This window comes from Chionomys nivalis, chromosome 1 (assembly GCF_950005125.1).
Source record: "Chionomys nivalis chromosome 1, mChiNiv1.1, whole genome shotgun sequence".
Lineage (NCBI taxonomy): Eukaryota > Metazoa > Chordata > Mammalia > Rodentia > Cricetidae > Chionomys > Chionomys nivalis.
In genome coordinates this window covers 131,721,650-131,739,342 of record NC_080086.1, presented here as the reverse complement: position 1 = coordinate 131,739,342, position 17,693 = coordinate 131,721,650, and the positions used below count along the sequence as shown (strand labels likewise).

Here is a 17,693-nt window from a genome sequence, read left to right as displayed (position 1 = left end):
ATTCCAACACTTGGGAGACAAGGGCATGTGGACTTTTATTATCTCAGGCCAACCTAATTTACATAAAATGTTCCAGACCATACAGAACTACACAGAGAAATTCTGCCTAAAAACAAAGAAATAAAATACAGTTTAAAAAAGAAAGAAGGAAATGAGACTCAGGCCCAGCCTATAGCTGTTGGTAGAGTGATTGTCTAGCATGCAAAAGTCAGCCAGGGCTAAGCAGAAAAACCCATCTTGAAATACACACACACACACACACACACACACACACACAAATACAATAAAATAAAATTTTAAAATAGTTTAAGGTGGGGCTGGAGAGAGTCTCAGAGGTTAAGAATACTGCCTACTCTTCCAGAGATCCTGAGTTCAATTCTCAGCAACCACATGGTTGTTTACAACCATCTGTAATGAGATCTGGTGCCCCTTTCTGGCCTGTGGGGACACATACAGGCAGAATACTGTATACATAATAAATAAATTTTCCAAAAAGAATAAATACATTAGGTTCAACCTAAACATTCTTCCCCCCCACCACCACTTTTGGTTTCTTGATATAGGGTTTCTCTGTGTATCCCTGGCTGTCCTGGAACTCATTCTGTAGACCAGGTTGGCCTCGACCTGGCAAAGATCGGCCTGCCTCTGCTGGAATTGAAGGCATGCGCCACCACTGCCCAGAAAACCTACACATTCTTAAATGTATGATGTTCAACAGTTTTGCATCTCAGAAAACCAGCTCTTCTTTTGTTTCCACACTGTGCTGGATAGTTTTATGTCAACTTGATTCAGGCTAGAGGCATCTGAGGATAGGAAACCTCAATTAAGAGAAAGGCTCCATAATATCAGGTTGTACCCAAGCCTATGGTATTTTCTTAACTAGTCATTGATGGGGGCGGGTCCAGCCCATTGTGGGTGGTGCCATTCCTGGTTGGTGGTCCTGGGTTCTATAAGAAAGCAGGTTGAGCAAACCATGAAGAGCAAGTCAATAAAAGTACCCCTCCATGGCCTCTGCATCAGCTCCTGCCTCCAGGTCCTGCCCTGATGTCTCTCAGTGATGGACTATTACCTGGAAGTGTGGGCAAAACAAACCACTCCCTACCCAACATGCTTTGATCATGTTATTTCTTCAAAGCAATAGAACCCCTAAGACACACAGCTTTAAAAGAAAATCTTTGTGTGTGTGTGCTCTTGTGTGTGTACACATGTCATATGTGTTCAGGTGTCAGAGGGGCGCTGAATAGGACATCAATATCAGACCTGCTGTGATGTGGATTTCCCTCTGTACGCTGTGATTACCATTAATGAATAAAGAACTGCTTTGAGCCTATAGCAGAGGAGGGTGGGGCAGAGCAGAGCTAGGCAAGGAGGACTGGACTGAATGCTGGGGAAAAAAGGGGCAGAGTCAGAGGGAAGCCAAGGAGCTGCTGCCAGAGACAGACACTGGGAACTTCACCCAGTAAGTCATAGCCACATGGCAATACAGAGATTAATGGAGATGGGTTAAATTAAGATGTAAGAGTTAGCCAATAAGAAGCTAGAGCTAATGGGCCAAGCAGTGATTTAATTAATACAGTTTCTGTATGGTTATTTTGGGTCTAAGCTAGCTGGGTGGCCAGGAACCAACAAGCGGCCTCCCCCCTACGCCTGCTGGAGGTGGTTGTGAGCTGCCTAGCTCACTGAGAACTGAGCTAGGGTCTTGTAGAAAAGCAACAGGCTCTCCTAGCTGCCAAGCACTTATTTCCTCACTCCGTAGCATTTTCTAACTCCCAAGAAAGAAATATAAAGGGGGCTGAGGATGTATCTTAGTTGGTCCAGTACTCAGATAGCATTTATTTGTTTGTTTGTTTGTTTTGGTTTTTAGATACAGGGTTTCTCTGTGGCTTTGGAGCCTGTCCCGGAACTAGCTTTTGTAGACCAGGCTGGCCTCGAACTCACAGGGATCCGCCTGCCTCTGCCTCCCGAGTGCTGGGATTAAAGGCATGCGCCACCACCACCCGGCTTTCGGATAGCATTTATTAAACACAGAGATTGGTCCCCAGTACTGCAGAAAGAAGACATGATGGGCCAGGCCTGTAATGACTTCACTGGGAAGGCAGAAAGAGGAAGATAAGAAGTTCAAGAAAACCTCAGGTGGCCAGGTGGTGGTGGCACACGCCTTTAATCCCAGCACTTGGGAGGCAGAGGCAGGTGGATCTCTGTGAGTTCGAGACCAGCCTGGTCTATAAGAGCTAGTTCCAGGGGGGCTGGAGAGATGGCTCAGAGGTTAAGAGCACTGCCTGCTCTTCCAAAGATCCTGAGTTCAATTCCCAGCAACCACATGGTGGCTCACAACCATCTGAAATGAGATCTGATGCCCTCTTATGGCTCAGAGGTTAAGAGCACTGCCTGCTCTTCCAAAGATCCTGAGTTCAATTCCCAGCAACCACATGGTGGCTCACAACCATCTGAAATGAGATCTGATGCCCTCTTCTGGCTGCAGACACACAGACAGAATATTGTATACATAATAAATAAATAAATAAATAAATAAATAAATAAATAAATAAATAAATAAATAGAAAAGAGCTAGTTCCAGGACAGGCTCCAAAAACCACAGAGAAACCCTGTCTCGAAAAACCAAAAGAAAAAAAAGAAAAAAAAAAAGAAAACCTCAGGTAGATATGAACTCGGGGGCCTGCCTGCACTGCATTATGCCACTTCTTTAAATACACCGCTGAAGGCTGGAGAGATGGCTCAGCGGTTAAGAGCACTGTCTGCTCTTCCAGAGGTCCTGAGTTCAATTCCCAGCAACCACATGGTCACTCAAAAACTATCTGTCATAAGATTTGGCACCCTCTCCTGACCAGCAGGCATACATGTAGACAGAACACTATATACATAATAAATATATTTAAAAAAAATAAATACACCACTGGGCGTGGTGGTGCATGCCTTTGATCCCAGCCTGGACTACAGAGCGAGTTCCAGGGCAGGACAGGCTCCCTACAAGGAGACACCCTTTCTCAGAAAAAAAAAAAAATTACAGGGTATGCCTTTCCTTTGCAACATTATAGATTCATTGTACATCTTTCCACGTCTGTTTCACAATATACCCTCAGAACTCTCCAAACTGAAAGCCACTTTTATGTATCTTGAATTTTAAATTTAAGTAGAATAATTTGAACATTTAAAAACATAGGTAGGGACCAAAGATGTGGCTCATATTTTAGAGCGGAAACTGCTCTTGCAGAGTTTCCAAGTTCTGTTCCCAGCACCCTTGTCAGGGAAGTGGACGCTGTGTTGTGGTCTTGCAGGAGCCTGCACTTCTGTGTATACATATATACATAATTAAAATGATTAAAATACATTTTAAGATTATAAACATCGATGAGGGGCTAGAAAGATGACTCAGAGGTTAAGTGCACTTGCCTCCTTTGTAGAGATTTGCGTTTGAGTTCCCAGTACCCACTCAGGTGGTGCAAATCTGCTTTAACACCAGTTCTAGGGGATCTGACGCCCTCTTGTGGCTTCTGCAGGCACAGATGACGTGAACACTAGGTGAGAAGCAAGGGGACTAGTTGCTGTTAAGTGTGGTACTAATTTCTTCTCTCTGGCCTGTCGCCTTCCTAATAAATGAATTCGACTAGACTATATCTAGTCTGTAGGTAGCGATTTACAGCCTTACTATGCCCATTCTGTCACCCAGCCTCTTTATGTTAAAGGTGAGGAGATTAAGTCTTTGAAAGGACATGTAACGTTGTCAATATTCTACACAACTAACGAGTAAAGGTAGCAGAATTCTGGAGTCAGAGATGAGGGATTGAAGTCTTGAAACTTAAGTAGTTTTTGTGAGTTTGTTTTGGTTTTAGATGGGGGGTGGGGTCTCAGTCTGGCGGTGGTGGCGCAGGCGGGGGTCTCACTTGGTAGCCAAACCTGGCCTCTAAACGCCCAATGTTTCTACTGCCTCAGTCTTCACAGCGCAGGGACTACAAGCGTGAGCCATACGACTAACCTCTCAAATTCTGTTTATCTACAAGGAAAAGAATGCGTTTATAAAAACTGAAGGGGGAAAAAAAAAAGAGAGAGAGTAAACCATTTAAACAAACAGCTTAGGGCGGGACAGAGATTTCCCGAGGTAACTTCCGGTACACGGTTGGTTTCCGGAATCAACAAGAGGAAGGGCCAATCATAACCTCCCCCAGGGAGCCAATTGGAGAGCAGATTACAAACAGCCAATCCCGGCGGCGCTGTCACTGTTATGGTCCTGTCAGGGCGCCGGCGTCGTGGTGCTTGGGAGCTCGCCACCGGCCGGGCTCCGGTGCGACCTCGTCGGGAGCAGCCGAGTGGCCTGGCTCGCGCGTCTCCGCCCTCGTCCCAGCTCGCGCCTCCAGGCTCGCAGGCCGCCCGCTAGCACGGTCGTCACCGTGCGAGGACCCGGGCCCAGCCGCGCCCCAGCACCGCCGTGGGCTCCGAGGCCGGCGGGATGCAGCCTCCGGGCCCGCCCCCGGCCTATGCGCCCGCCAACGGGGACTTCACCTTCGTCTCCTCGGCGGACGCGGAAGGTGAGAGTGGGCCCGACGGGGCTCCGGAGCAGGGATGGCCGAGTGTGGACTCCGCCCCTGTGCCCGCTGAGCCTTCCCCCGAGGCCGCAGATGACTCGGGAGGGTGCGGGGCGCGGGCCCCGCCGCTGGGCCACCCCCTCCGGCGACGGGCGGGGTGACCAGTGACCCGCCGGTCGGTCAGGGTTTTCTTTCTGAAATGTTCCACTCCGCAGTTGCTCAAAAGAGTGAAGGATCAAAGAATGAGAACAAAGTGGGGCTGTGTTCCTCTGCTATTAACAGAAAAGCTTTTTGTTTGTTTTCTCTTTCTCCTGAGGTTACCTTTGGCGGCTTAAGGAGAACGAACTTCAAAGGAGTCGTGGTTTTTATTGGATTTGTTTTCTAGCTCAGATCCCTGTGTCCAGTTTGTAGTGTTTGACCACAATATTCAAAAAACTGGGTTTAGGAGCATTTGAAACTTTAGAAATTCAACTCCGTGTCCCCAACAGCCTCTACAGACTTGGCTTGTATTGTTTTGATCAACTACTGGTTCTGGGAAGATTTTTGTGCTGCATTTGGGATTCCCTTCCCCACTTCGTTCAACTCCTTGTAACCTGACTCTTTATCTGCTAGTAATTTTGGGGTTTTGCTTTAATTTTGTTTACTTTCCAGGGACTAGATTTAACTTCCCAGCATGAAAAAACAAGCTGATTTTGCTTTAGAAATACAGTGTAAGAGACTACGGTGTGTTGGGTAGTGAATCCCAGTGATCCCCATGCTTGGAAGACAGAGACTGGTAGATCGCTGAGTTTGAGGCCAGCCTGGACTACATACATATCAAGTTCCAGGCTCACCAGGGCCTTGTCTCAACAAAGAGGAAAGAAAAGAAATTTCAGTCTGGAGATGAACATGGATTTTCTTTGAAATTTGATTTCTTTGACTATGTTTTGTTTTCTCCTTTAGAAATTATTTTGGAGCCAGGTGGTGGTGGCACAGCCCTTTAAGACCAGTCATATTAAGTTACTCAGGCTGGCTGTAAACTCAGTATGTAGCCAGTATTGCCTTGAATATGACATCTTGCCTCAGTCTCCAGAGTAGCTAGGTGTCATTATTTTATGTCAAACAAATTGATAATTCTGTATCTGGTTTATGCTGCAGGCCAGCAGAATTAACATTACCTGACACATGGGTATAATCTTCCTTAGTCTGAATTTATATTTATCAGGATCCCTGGGTAATTCATAAGCATCTTAGCATTTTTGAGCAGCACTGTCTTAGAATTTAATAAAAGATTAAAAGGAAAATTATCCCTACGTAGATCAGAGAAAGCCAGGCCAGGTCGATCACGTCTGTAATCCCTGCTCTTGAGAGGCTGAGACAGATGGAGAATTCAAGATCAACAAAAGTCAGGAAAATCTTAAGGAGGTAATCATTTTACAAAATATAGCCTCTCAGATAATGGACTGATAGGAAAGAGGTACATGATACCTGCTCTAGAAAGTATGGTATAGGGCTGAGGAGGAACTTAGTTGGTAGTAGGCAGGAGCCTCTGAGTTGAGTCTCCAGCCCCTGTATAAAGGCCTTCTGGTGACTCATTCTAGCTTTGGGAGGTGGAAGCAGGAAGGCCAGAAGTTGAAGATCATCTTTGTCTATGTACTGAATTCGAGGCCAACCTGGGCCTTCGCCTCCTGAACACTAGGATGACAGGCCTGTACCATTGTACCTGCCTTGTCTTTCACCAGTTCCGTTTTGTTGTTGTTGTTTCTAATTGTAAAATAAAAAGTGGCACAATGTCTGTCTGATGAAACTTGAAGATTATATGGAATAGCAAATATCCAAAGGATTGACAAAGTATAATTATATGAATATATGTACATTTTGGTTCACATTCACATATTTCTCTCTGGTCACAGTTTTGTCTTCTCTCCTAAGATCTCAGTGGTTCTATAGCAGCCCCAGATGTCAAATTAAATCTCGGCGGAGGTGGAGATTTTATCAAAGAATCTACAGCTACCACATTTCTGAGACAAAGAGGGTATGGCTGGCTTCTGGAAGTTGAAGATGAGGACCCTGAAGATAACAAGCCACTTTTGTACGTGAAGGGATGTGTCTTTTGTGATCTTTAGGACCTATTCTGTGGGATGTTTATGTTCTTTTATATTTTTAAAGCCAGTTAAAGGAAAATTTTAACCGTTTAGGTGAAAACCGGTAGCAGGGCCTAGAGAGATGGCTCAGTAGTTATGAGTACTTCCTGCTCTTTCAGAGAGCTTGAGTTTTAGTGCCGTCATCGTACATCTCAGGCAACACAGCTGCCTGTAACTCCAGCCTGTGGGGATCTGACCAGTCTTCTGGCCTTTGTAGGCGCCTGTATATACATGGCATTCGCTTATACAAACACATACACACATAAAGTCTTTAAAAGCAGGTTTTAGCACTAGTTTTACTAGCACCTGAAGTGATGAGGAAAATGCTCTTAGCCTGTTGGCTGTGGGTGATAGGGGTTTTTAAACGGGAACTGGAGAAATGGCGTGACTGCTCTTGCAGGGACTGGGTTTCTGTTCCCAGAATCCACATGGTGGCTCACAGCTGCTTGTAACTCCAGTTCCAAGGGATCTGATTTCCTCTTCTGAGGGCATCAGGCACGCGTGTATTACACAGACATACCTGCAGATAAAACATTTGTTTTAAAAAAATATCTCTTAAAAGTTTTAAAGCTGGCCAGGTGGTGGCACACACCTTTAATCCCAAGTACTCTGGGCAGAGGCATGTGGATCTCTGTGAGTTCGAGGCCAGCCTGGTCTGCAAAGCAAGTTCCCTGACAGCCAGTACTGTTTTACAGAGAAACTCTGTCTCAAAAAAGGAAAACTGTATATGTGTGTGTGTATATATATATATATAAATTTTTAAAGCTGGAAGCTGGGCTTTGTACTATATGTTTGTAATCTCAGTTTTTGAGAGGTAGATACCTAAGAATTAGGAGTTTGGCCAAGAAAACCTGAGCCTAGGTTCAGGCAGATACCCTATCTTAAAAGGACTACATGGAGATCAATAGAGTAGCGCACTCTGCACCTTCTGGCCTCAGTATGTACAGTGTGTGCACTGGCACCCACACGTAGACCTGCCTGTGCTCAAACATTCACACTCATATGTTATAAGTGATCTTGAGAAGAAAGAGCAAAATCCACTCTCCTGGCATGCCTTTAATCTCAACACTCTGGAGACAAGGACAGGTGGTCTTTTTGAGTTCCAGGCCAGCAAGGATACTTAGTGAAACCCTCTCTCAAAAGAGACAGTGACCATTTTTTGTTTGTTTGTTTTGTTTTGTTTTGTTTTTCGAGACAGGGTTTCTCTGTGTTTCTTTGGGACCTGTCCTGGAACTCTTTTGTAGACCAGGCTGGCCTCAAACTCACAGAGATCCACCTGCCTTTTCCTCCCAAGTGCTGGGATTAAAGGCATGCACCACCATTGCCCAGCAAGAGTGACCACTTTGAAAAAAAAAACAAAAAAAAAAACTGTCTTTGTCTTAAACACACATATAAATAGATATGCTCTACACTATTTATCTTGTTTGACCAGCTATCCCAAATAGTCAGTGTCATCTAAAAGCAAGGTTCAGCAAGGTTAAGGCTGAAACTCAGGTCTAAAACGTAATTATGGGCCAGGCAAGGTGGCACACACTTTTATCCCAGTACTCAGACAGAGGCAGATCTTGGAAGCACTTTGTTTCCCTTCATACCTGCTATTTCAACTGTAAGCAACTGTTACCCCAGCAACTGTGAGCTTGATAGATATTTTCTCATGAAATCAGTCTCATAGATACTTCACATGCAGATGTTAACCTGTGGGTATCATATTAACTAGTTTAAGTTTAAAGTTATTTTAAACCTGTTTTACTGTTCAAAATTATATGTTTTTTTTAAGAATCTTATTTTAAATTTATAGGGAAGAATTGGACATTGATCTAAAAGATATTTACTACAAAATCCGTTGTGTTTTGATGCCAATGCCATCGCTTGGTTTTAATAGACAAGTAGTGAGAGACAATCCTGACTTTTGGGGTCCACTGGCTGTTGTCCTTTTCTTTTCAATGATATCATTATATGGACAGTTTAGGGTAAGTATACCTCATTTTATATAAATGTTAGGTCTTTTTATGACGTTCAAAAATTAAATGTAGTCACATATTTACTATAAAAACACATTTGAGAGATGTTTTACGTTTGCCTATTTTTTTCTCACTTGTTCATTTCTAAAATTGTTTCTGAATGAAGTACCTTGGATTAATTCTTTCTCAGCTTATCCATATTTTATTTTAGATTTTTATTTATTTTACTTTATATGTATGTTTTGCCTATATGCAAATGTGTGTGCTGTGTGCATGTCTGTTGGACCTTTGGAGCTAGGCTTATGGGTGGTTCTTAGTCATCCTTTGGGTGCTAAGAGTCACCTCGGTCCCTTGCAAGAGCAACAAGTACTCTTAATCATTCAGCTGTCTCTCTAGCCCCAGGTTTTCCACATTTTATTTTTTTTTTTGTGATTAATTTTACTGTTTTTAATTATGTGTATATGTTAGGCAGAAGCAGGTGGTTTCTGTGAGTTCAAGGACAGCCTGGTCTACATAGCAAGGTCCTGTCTCAAATATGCGTGTGTGTAGTGGGGGAGAGGTGTGTGTGTGTGCATGGAGTGCTGGTACCTGGGAAAGTCAGAGGTATTGGATTCTACAGGAGTTGAAATCATACGCAGTGTGAGTGCTGGCATTTAAATTTGGGTCTTGGAAGAGTGACGTGTTCTTACAACAGAGCCATTTTTTGGCCATCTATTAGTTACATTACTTGTTGCTATGACTAAATACCTGGCAGAAGCACATTAAGGAAGGATTTATTTTTGTTCACAATTTATGGCAGGGAGGACATTGTGGGAGAAGCTTGCCTCTTCCATTTCATTCATTAGGGTAGATCTACCCACGTACAATAACCAAACTTAGGGGCTGGAGAGATGGCTCAGTGGTTAAGAGCATTGTCTGCTCTTCCAAAGGTCCTGAGTTCAGTTCCCGGCAACCACGTGGTGGCTCACAACCATCTGTAATGAGGTCTGGTGCCCTCTTCTGGCCTGCATACATACACACAAAAAGAATATTGTGTACATAATAAATAAATAAATAAATAAATAAATAAATAAATAAATAAATAAATATTTTTTTTAAAAAAAACAATAACCAAACTTAGAAACTCCTATCCAAGTTCTGTCTCCTAGGTGATTTTGTTGTTGTTTTGGGAGTGGGGGTTGTTTTTTTAGTTTTTGTTTTGGTTTTTTGAGACAGGGTTTCTCTGCATAACCTTGCCTGTCCTAGAACTAGCTTCTTGACCAGGCTGCCTAGAACTCACAGACATCCACATGCCTCTGCCTCCCGGATGCTGGTGTTAAAAGCATGCTCCACCAGTGCCCAACTTTCCTAGATGATTTTGAATTGTCTTGTCATATGATGCTATTAGGCCAGGTGTTGTGGGGCATGCATTATTCCTAGCTTGGGAAGCAGAACCATCAGGTAGGTCTCTGTGAGTTTAAGACTGGTCTGATGATCTACATATAACAAGTTCCAGGACAGCAGGACAGCCAGGGATACATAGTGAGACCTTGTCTTAAAAAAGCAAAAGAAAGAAAGAAAAACAGGTTGCATATGGTCATGCTGCTTATCACAGCCATAGGAAAGCGAACAAATATAGGTCTCATTCCTGCTCAGTAAGTTCTTTATCTCTGAGCTGTATATATCCAGCCTTTTTTTTTCCTGAGACATAGTCTTGCTAATTTGTTTTTACTTTTGTTTTGGGACTCACTCTGTAGCCTAGGCCTTGATCTTATGATCCTCCTGCCCCAGATTCCTGAGTATTAAGATATAGGTATGTGCCACCAGTTTAACTTGTTCTTTATGTGTGTTCTAGAGATACTTTGCACTTATGTAAATACCTTGTTTCTCATCAAACTTGAGCCCAATAAATTTTTTACCTGATTAGTACTATAGTAGTCATTGAATGATGATTACCCTATTTCCTTCATTTCATCTATGTTTATTAATATTTTCTAAGGAACAGTCACCCTTCTTTCTGTTACTTAAGTACTCAGTTATTTACATCAGTATATTCAATATTTATTTTGTTCTCTAAACTATAACCCAATATTACCGTTTATATTATTGTTCAGTTTGTTCCTGCTTATTAGCCATTGGGAACATCTTCAGGTTTTCTTTGACCTTTGAACCCTTAACTCGTATGTGTATGTGTGTGCATAGGTGAGTGTGTAGTTGTGCATTTCACATGGAGACCACAGAAGTCAACTTTGATGGTTGTTCTTCAGAACTTTGATTTCTGAGACAACATCTACATTAGACCTGGGGCTTGCCGGTTAGGCTAAGTTCTGTCTCCATTTCTTCAGTGCTGGGATTACAAGTGTGTGCCACTTCACCTAGCTTTTTGTGTGGGTCCTGAGAATAAAAGCTTCAATCTTACGTTTGTAATAAAAACCCAGAGACAGATATTAGGGTTGAATCTGAAGGTCAGAAAAGCATAACAGCCAGCCACTGGCTACTACCTCTACTTCAGTCCTAATTGGCAATCCTACCTCCAGGACTCCTCAGAATGAGGATTCAAGTGTTCAAGCACTTTCTCAGCTGAGCTGCTTCCCACCTCCATATAACATACTTTTTGAGTAACCTTTCTTCTAACTCCACAGGTATTTATGAACTAATTTTGCATTATTCTCTGGTGTAGCCTGAGAAGCAGACAGTACACTTATAAAGGCTCAGTTCTCATGAGGGACTGTTAGGAAACAAAATCTGTAAGCTGGGTGTAGTGGGAGGCTGAGGCAGGAAGACTGCTGTAAGTGTGAGCTCATCCTGAGCTACACAGTGAGTTTGAAGCTAGCATGCACTACATTGTGAGACCTTATTCAAAATGAAGGAAACTAAGATCTAGGCCCTGTGTGTGTTTCTTTATATATGCTTATGTTTCTGCTTTTTTTCTTTTTGGATTAGAGAAAGGGTTTCTAAAGGCTGTTAAACAGAGAAACCTTGTCTTGAAAAACCAACCTCCCCGCCCCCAAATCTTTTAGCATGTTCTTGAGATACTGAAGTTTCTATAAGTAGTTAGTAATTGTTGAACTTTCAGTTTGGTTCTAAGTTTGTATTAAACCTTGTATTTGTAAGTTTTGGAAATGTACTTGAGTACTAACAGAACCTCTGTCTTGAAATGGGGCTTGCTAAGCTGTCATAAGTTGCAGAAAGTTGAATTTCTGAAAGCTTAGTAGTTTATTAGACTTTTCTTTAGTTAATGATTTTTTTTTTCCCTCTTTAAGGTGGTCTCATGGATTATAACTATTTGGATATTTGGTTCACTGACAATTTTCTTACTGGCTAGAGTTCTTGGTGGAGAAGTAAGTATTAATTTTGAGAGATGGCTTCTTTAGTGTTTGTTTTTATTTTGTTTTCTAGACAGTCTCTCTTTAGAGCCCTAGCTAGCTGGAACTCACTGTGTAGACCAGACTAGCCTTGAACTTGCAAAGATCTGCCTGCTTCTACTTCCTAAGGGTTGAGGTAAAAAGGTAGAGATAAGCACACACTGCTTTAAAAAAAGAAGTCATCAGACCTTGTTGAGCTAGAGTTGGGCAGGTATTGGGAACTGAACTCAGGTGTACTGAAAAAGAAGTACATGCTTATGACCCTGAGCCCTCCCCCCAGCCTATTTATATGTTTGTTTGTTTGTTTGTTTGTTTTGAGATAGTGTCAGTTTATGGCCCCTACTAACCCAAAACTGCTGTATAGACCAAACTGGCCTCAAACAGGTGTGACCTGCCATACCTGGCTAATAAATGAGTCTTTGGTTATTGTTTTTATTTTTTGATACAGGATCTGTCTACATAGTTCTGGCTGTCTTGGAACTCACTTTGTACACCAAGCTGGCCTCAAACTCAACAGAATTCCACCTGCCTCTGTCCCCGAGTGCTGAAATTAAAGGTGCATGCCACCATGCCCAACTATAATAATAAATAATAAATGGTTCTTGTCCTGGAAGTTACCTTTATACTAGTTCCATTCAGATGGTTGATACAGATATTAAATCTACTCAATAAATGCAAGGAACGAAGAGGAGAGATCACTTTCTACCTATCAAATATACAGAAGCATAGAGTTGACAATAGGTTTCATACCAGTTCTCAGTTACCATAGAGATTCCCTTATGTTAATCAGAAATTGCCCTAATTGAAAATAGAGTGGGTTTTTGTTTTGTTTTGTTTTTGTTTTTTGTTTTTTTTTTTTTGTTGTTGTTTTTGTTTTTTCGAGACAGGGTTTCTCTGTAGCTTTGGTGCCTGTCCCGGAACTAGCTCTTGTAGACCAGGCTGGCCTTGAACTCCCAGAGATCCCCTGCCTCTGCCCCCGAATGCTGGGATTAAAGGCACGTGCCACCACCGCCTGGCGTGAGTTTTTGTTTTTTGAAGCAGAGTTTCGTATAGCTAAAGGCTTTCCGAAACAGGATTGTTAGAAGAGTAATTTTGACATGTGGCTTTTTGGAGGCTAGCTTTTAAGACTGACTTTCTTCATCAATGCCTTATGATGTCTAGCTTTAGTTAAATTATATGAAGAAAGCAAGGCTTCACATGACTAAACAGCTGGAAAATAGGGTATTTTCGATAGCTTTTCAGGTGAATGTAAATATTGTTCCTAGATACTACTCCAAAACTCAGGGAGTAATAGTTTCTTAAAAGTTTGTTCCAGGCCAGGTGGTGGTAGTGCTACACGCCTTTAATCCCAGTACTCAAGAGGCAGAGGCAGGCAGTTCTCTGTGAGTTTGAGGCCAGCACTGTCTATAAAGTGAGTTCCAGAACAGGCTCCAAAGCTACACAGAGAACTCTATCTCAACCCTATCTCAAGACCAAGAGAAACTGTCTCAAAAAGAAAAGTTTGTTCTAGTTAGGAATTTCTATCCATATACATAAAATTGTCATTAAAAAATTAATCTGGGAGCTGAAGAGTTAGCTCAGTGGTTAAGACACTTGTTCTTGAAGAGGGAAGAAAATGAAATGTATGCCCTGGCAATGCTAAGCATGCATGGGCAGCCCATATATGGCAGTTCTGTTGAACTTGTCCATATTGGGTTTCATGATCTAAGTTGATGAGGATGACTGACCATGTCTCTTCCTCAAGAGGGCACCAGATCTCATTACAGATGGTTGTGAGCCACCATGTGATTGCTGAGAATTGAACTCAGAACCTTTAGGAAGAGCAGGCAGTGCTCTTAACCACTGAGCCTTGTCTACATGGTAAGTTCCAGGAGAGCCAGGGCTTTGTGGATGGATGCTGTCTCAAGAAACAAGAAAACATTATTATACCCTGAACATGGCAATCTTGGAACTTTAGTATTACCGGTAGGGCTTGATTAGTTCTTGAATGAGAGAAAATATGTTTTTGACTGCTTTGATGAAATGTTTACTTGAAGGCTGTGGTGTAGCTAAAATTTGAAGACCTGGGTTAAATTCCTAGCACTGTCAAAAGTGAAAATATGGGCCAGAGAGAGGGTTCAGCACTTGAGAGCACTTGTTGCTCTTACAGAGCACTGAGTTCAGTTCCCAGCCCTGGCATATCATCTAAAAACAGTTTATCACACCAGTTCCAGGGGATCTAATGCCTTGTTCTGACCTCCATCAGCACATACACATAGACCCACGAACATACACATTAGTAAAAAAAAATTTTAAAAATTGTTATGGTAAGTTTCTGTTCACTGTCTCCTAGTTGCCCTTCTTTCTGTCTCTCTTTGCCACACATGACTTCTTTAGATCTTGGCTTTTTATCTGAAGATGGTGATTATGACATTTTAAAATGGTTTTTGAGCCAAGTATACTGTTCCACACCTGTAATCCTGGCACTGGAAAGGCTGTGGCAAAGGATCAAGTTTGAAGCCAGCTTGGGCTACATGGTGAAATCTTGTTTTCTTACCACATTCCCCCAGCAGAAATGCTAGGCATTGTAGGTCAAACCCATAATGTCAACACTACAGAGATTGAAGCAGAAAGATGAGGAGTTCTGTGTTGTCCTTGGCTACATAGTGAGTTTGAAGTCATCCTGAGTTGTATGAGACCTTGTCTTAGAAAAGGGGAGGGAAGCTGGAGATTATGGCTCTGTGGTCAAGAGCACTTACTGCTCTTCCAGAGCACATGATAATGGCTCACAGCCTTCTGAACTCCATTTCTAAGGGAAGGTACTTTTCCTAAACCACAGGAAGGCTTTCTTCTTCTTTTATTTTTAAGAGAAACTTTGTTTTTCGAGACAGGGTTTCTCTATGTAACAGCGTTGGCTGTCCTGGAATTCACTTTGTAGACCAGGCTGGCCACGAACTCAGAGATTCACCTGTCTCTGCCTCTTAAGTGCTGGGATTAAAGGTGTGTGCTACCACCGCCCAGTTTAAGCATAACTTTATGTATATCACATGTATACAGTATAATGATCTGTACTGTAGGTGGCTAGACATAATCCTCGAGCTAGAGATAAGAGCTGCATATGTGGGTTTTGAAACTGAAGCATATTGAAAATATAGTGATATATCTGGCCCTGGAATATATAAAAGGAGGTGATAATTTAAAATATGTTGGGCATGATACTTTATGATTTCCTAATTTTTTTATTTATGTCAGTACAACAAAGAATGATATTGAAAAGTGCCTAAGTATTCTGATTCCTATGATGTTTATTTAAATTTTTTAAAATTCACAGGTTGCATATGGCCAAGTTCTTGGAGTGATAGGATATTCATTACTTCCTCTCATTGTAATAGCCCCTATACTTTTGGTGGTCGGATCTTTTGAAATGGTGTCTACACTTATAAAAGTAAGTTATTTATATAGTATGAATTATACAGCTAACTGTTTTTTGTATGAAAGTATGCTGGATCTGCAGATAAGAATATCATAACCTAAAACTTCCCGAGACAGTAGTATTTGGGAACAGAGACTTTTTTACCAATGTGGTTTCTTCTGATTCCCCCGCCCCACCTGCTGTCACCAGTAATTATGAAATCTGTAGGCATTTTGGGAAGGCTGGAAACCAAATAAAATTTCAGGATAATCATACTTTAAAATTTTATAGTATTTCATCTCAGTACTATTAAATATGAATTCATGTAACAGATTTGGGGGTATTTATTTAAAATTCCACTGAAACTAGCACACATCTTAATCCCACTACTTGGAAGATAAAGACAAGAGGACCAGAAATTCAAAGTTACTCTCAGATACCTGAGCGTTTGAAGTTTGTCTTAAAGTACAGCCTGGTGCTCCTCTTTTTCACCAAACCCTGGTGCCTCTTCCTATTCCTAGGAAAAGAGTGATAATAATAGCGTATATAGTTTTAACTTAAATTGTGAGCCCTCTTTTAGGTATCAAATTATTCAGTTTGGCATAAATAATTGTGTTTTTAAAAGTTGCCAGATCATCAGCAGGCTGTGGTGACTCTGTGAGTTTATGCTCCTTACCGCTCAGGTGGCTAAGGCAAGTGTGTTGTGGGTTCAAAAGCAAGCCTGAGCCAAAGAATGAATTCTAGGACAGTGGGACACTGAATGAAACAATTTTCAACAAATAAAAAATAACTTCATTATCACTAGGGCTACTTATTAAAAGACTAAACACTAGATTTTTTTGCCTTAGAAACTTTTCAGTTTAATCTGGGCATGGTGGCATAGCCCTTTAATCCTAGCATTCAGGAAAGCTGCCATTCAGTCTCTGAGTTTGGGGCCAGCTAGGTCTACATAGCATGTTTCATTTATTTGTGTGCTGCATGATTGGCACATTGTATCCAAGGCACGTGGGGTTATGACTTTTTAGAAGAAAGTGTGTTGTGTGTGTGTTGTATTTTACAGCTTTGACTTTGTAAAAGTCTTGTGTGTGTGTGTGTGTTTTATATTTCAGTTTGCTGCTGGTTTTGTTTTTATTTTGAGACAGTCTGACACTATAGCCACAGTTGGCCATGAACTCACTGTGTAGTCCAAGCTGACCTTGAATTTATGTTGAGTGCCACTATGCCTGACTGGAAGTTTCTCTTTGTATAGAAGGTACCAATGATTTTTACAACTAGGTTTCTTTTCTTTTTTAATTACAGAAGTTAAGGAAAGAGCAAGAGAGAATATTCTTAAAAAGTCTCACTTGGTGGATCACTTTTTAAAACACTGTAATTGTTTTCTGTGATAGAGAAATGTTGATTGATTTGCTAATGTGCTGCTGTTTTCTTCTTTCTTCTTTAAGCTGTTTGGTGTGTTTTGGGCTGCCTACAGTGCTGCTTCATTACTCGTGGGTGAAGAATTCAAGACCAAAAAGCCTCTCCTCATTTATCCAATCTTTTTATTGTACATTTATTTTTTGTCCTTATATACTGGGGTGTGATCCAAGTTGTACATGAGTTGAAAAAGATGGTGTTACATTTGTATTGAGCTGGGAATTCTTGCTGAAGGGGTTGGAAAAAACATAACTAGTAAAATTTTATACATTCCAGTTAGAAAGGCAGGTTTAAAGTCTTTTTAAAACAATATTTTTTTGTATTTAAGTAATTGCAGTTATCTGGGATTCTTTGGTCAGAATTCTGAATTCTGTTTGGTTCTTCATATTCCACGAATAAATAAAAAGTGTTGTGTTTTTTTCAGATTGTGTCAATATTCACCTGAACACTTGTGCCAAAAGCACCTAGATGGGAAATTGTATCTCACTTGGAGTGTGAATTGATAACATCCTGAAAATATAAAAGTGCATTTTTTTCTTTGAAGAATTTTCTCCTGCACCACAGATCCTGTAGATACCTATTTATATTTATACATATATATTTATGAAATAATTCTTATTCACAAAATATATTTCTGAATAGCCTAAAAATTAAGATACTAAATCTGATGCTTAAACTTTCCTTTATTTGGCCATTAATGTTCTTTATAAAACTTAAAATTTGTTTTTAAATTGTGTGTAATTTTTGAAATAATAGTTGCAGTATAGATTTGGTTTGTGTGTATATGCTCTTAAAAAACAGTTTTGAATGTCTAAACATTTGATTTAAAGTTCTGTTTATCTTTTTGACCAAAGGAGCAAGAGATATAATTAATATGTCATTCATTAAAATCATTAATATATAGGAAAAATAATATTTAT

At 41.1% G+C, this 17,693-nt stretch overlaps 1 protein-coding gene across 1 annotated transcript; it reads left to right on the top strand.

Moving 5' to 3' along the window:
* The first annotated feature begins 4,225 nt into the window (after positions 1-4,225).
* Yipf4 (Yip1 domain family member 4) lies at positions 4,226-17,191 on the top strand. The gene is made up of 6 exons (XM_057773398.1): positions 4,226-4,544; positions 6,453-6,612; positions 8,463-8,634; positions 11,868-11,945; positions 15,280-15,393; positions 16,803-17,191. Exons 1-6 carry the CDS (start codon positions 4,466-4,468, stop codon positions 16,938-16,940), a joined length of 741 nt encoding a protein of 246 aa, XP_057629381.1. The 5' UTR covers positions 4,226-4,465; the 3' UTR covers positions 16,941-17,191.
* Positions 17,192-17,693: the final 502 nt, after the last annotated feature.

What these genes read in the sequence shown, in the direction of transcription:
- Yipf4 (XM_057773398.1), top strand. Translation starts at nt 4,466, where the DNA reads ATGCAGCCTCCGGGCCCGCCCCCGGCCTATGCGCCCGCCAACGGGGAC. An exon ending in CTCCTCGGCGGACGCGGAAG is followed by an intron (nt 4,545 to 6,452) that starts GTGAGAGTGGGC and finishes TTCTCTCCTAAG; the next exon opens with ATCTCAGTGGTTCTATAGCA. An exon ending in GAAGATAACAAGCCACTTTT is followed by an intron (nt 6,613 to 8,462) that starts GTACGTGAAGGG and finishes TTAAATTTATAG; the next exon opens with GGAAGAATTGGACATTGATC.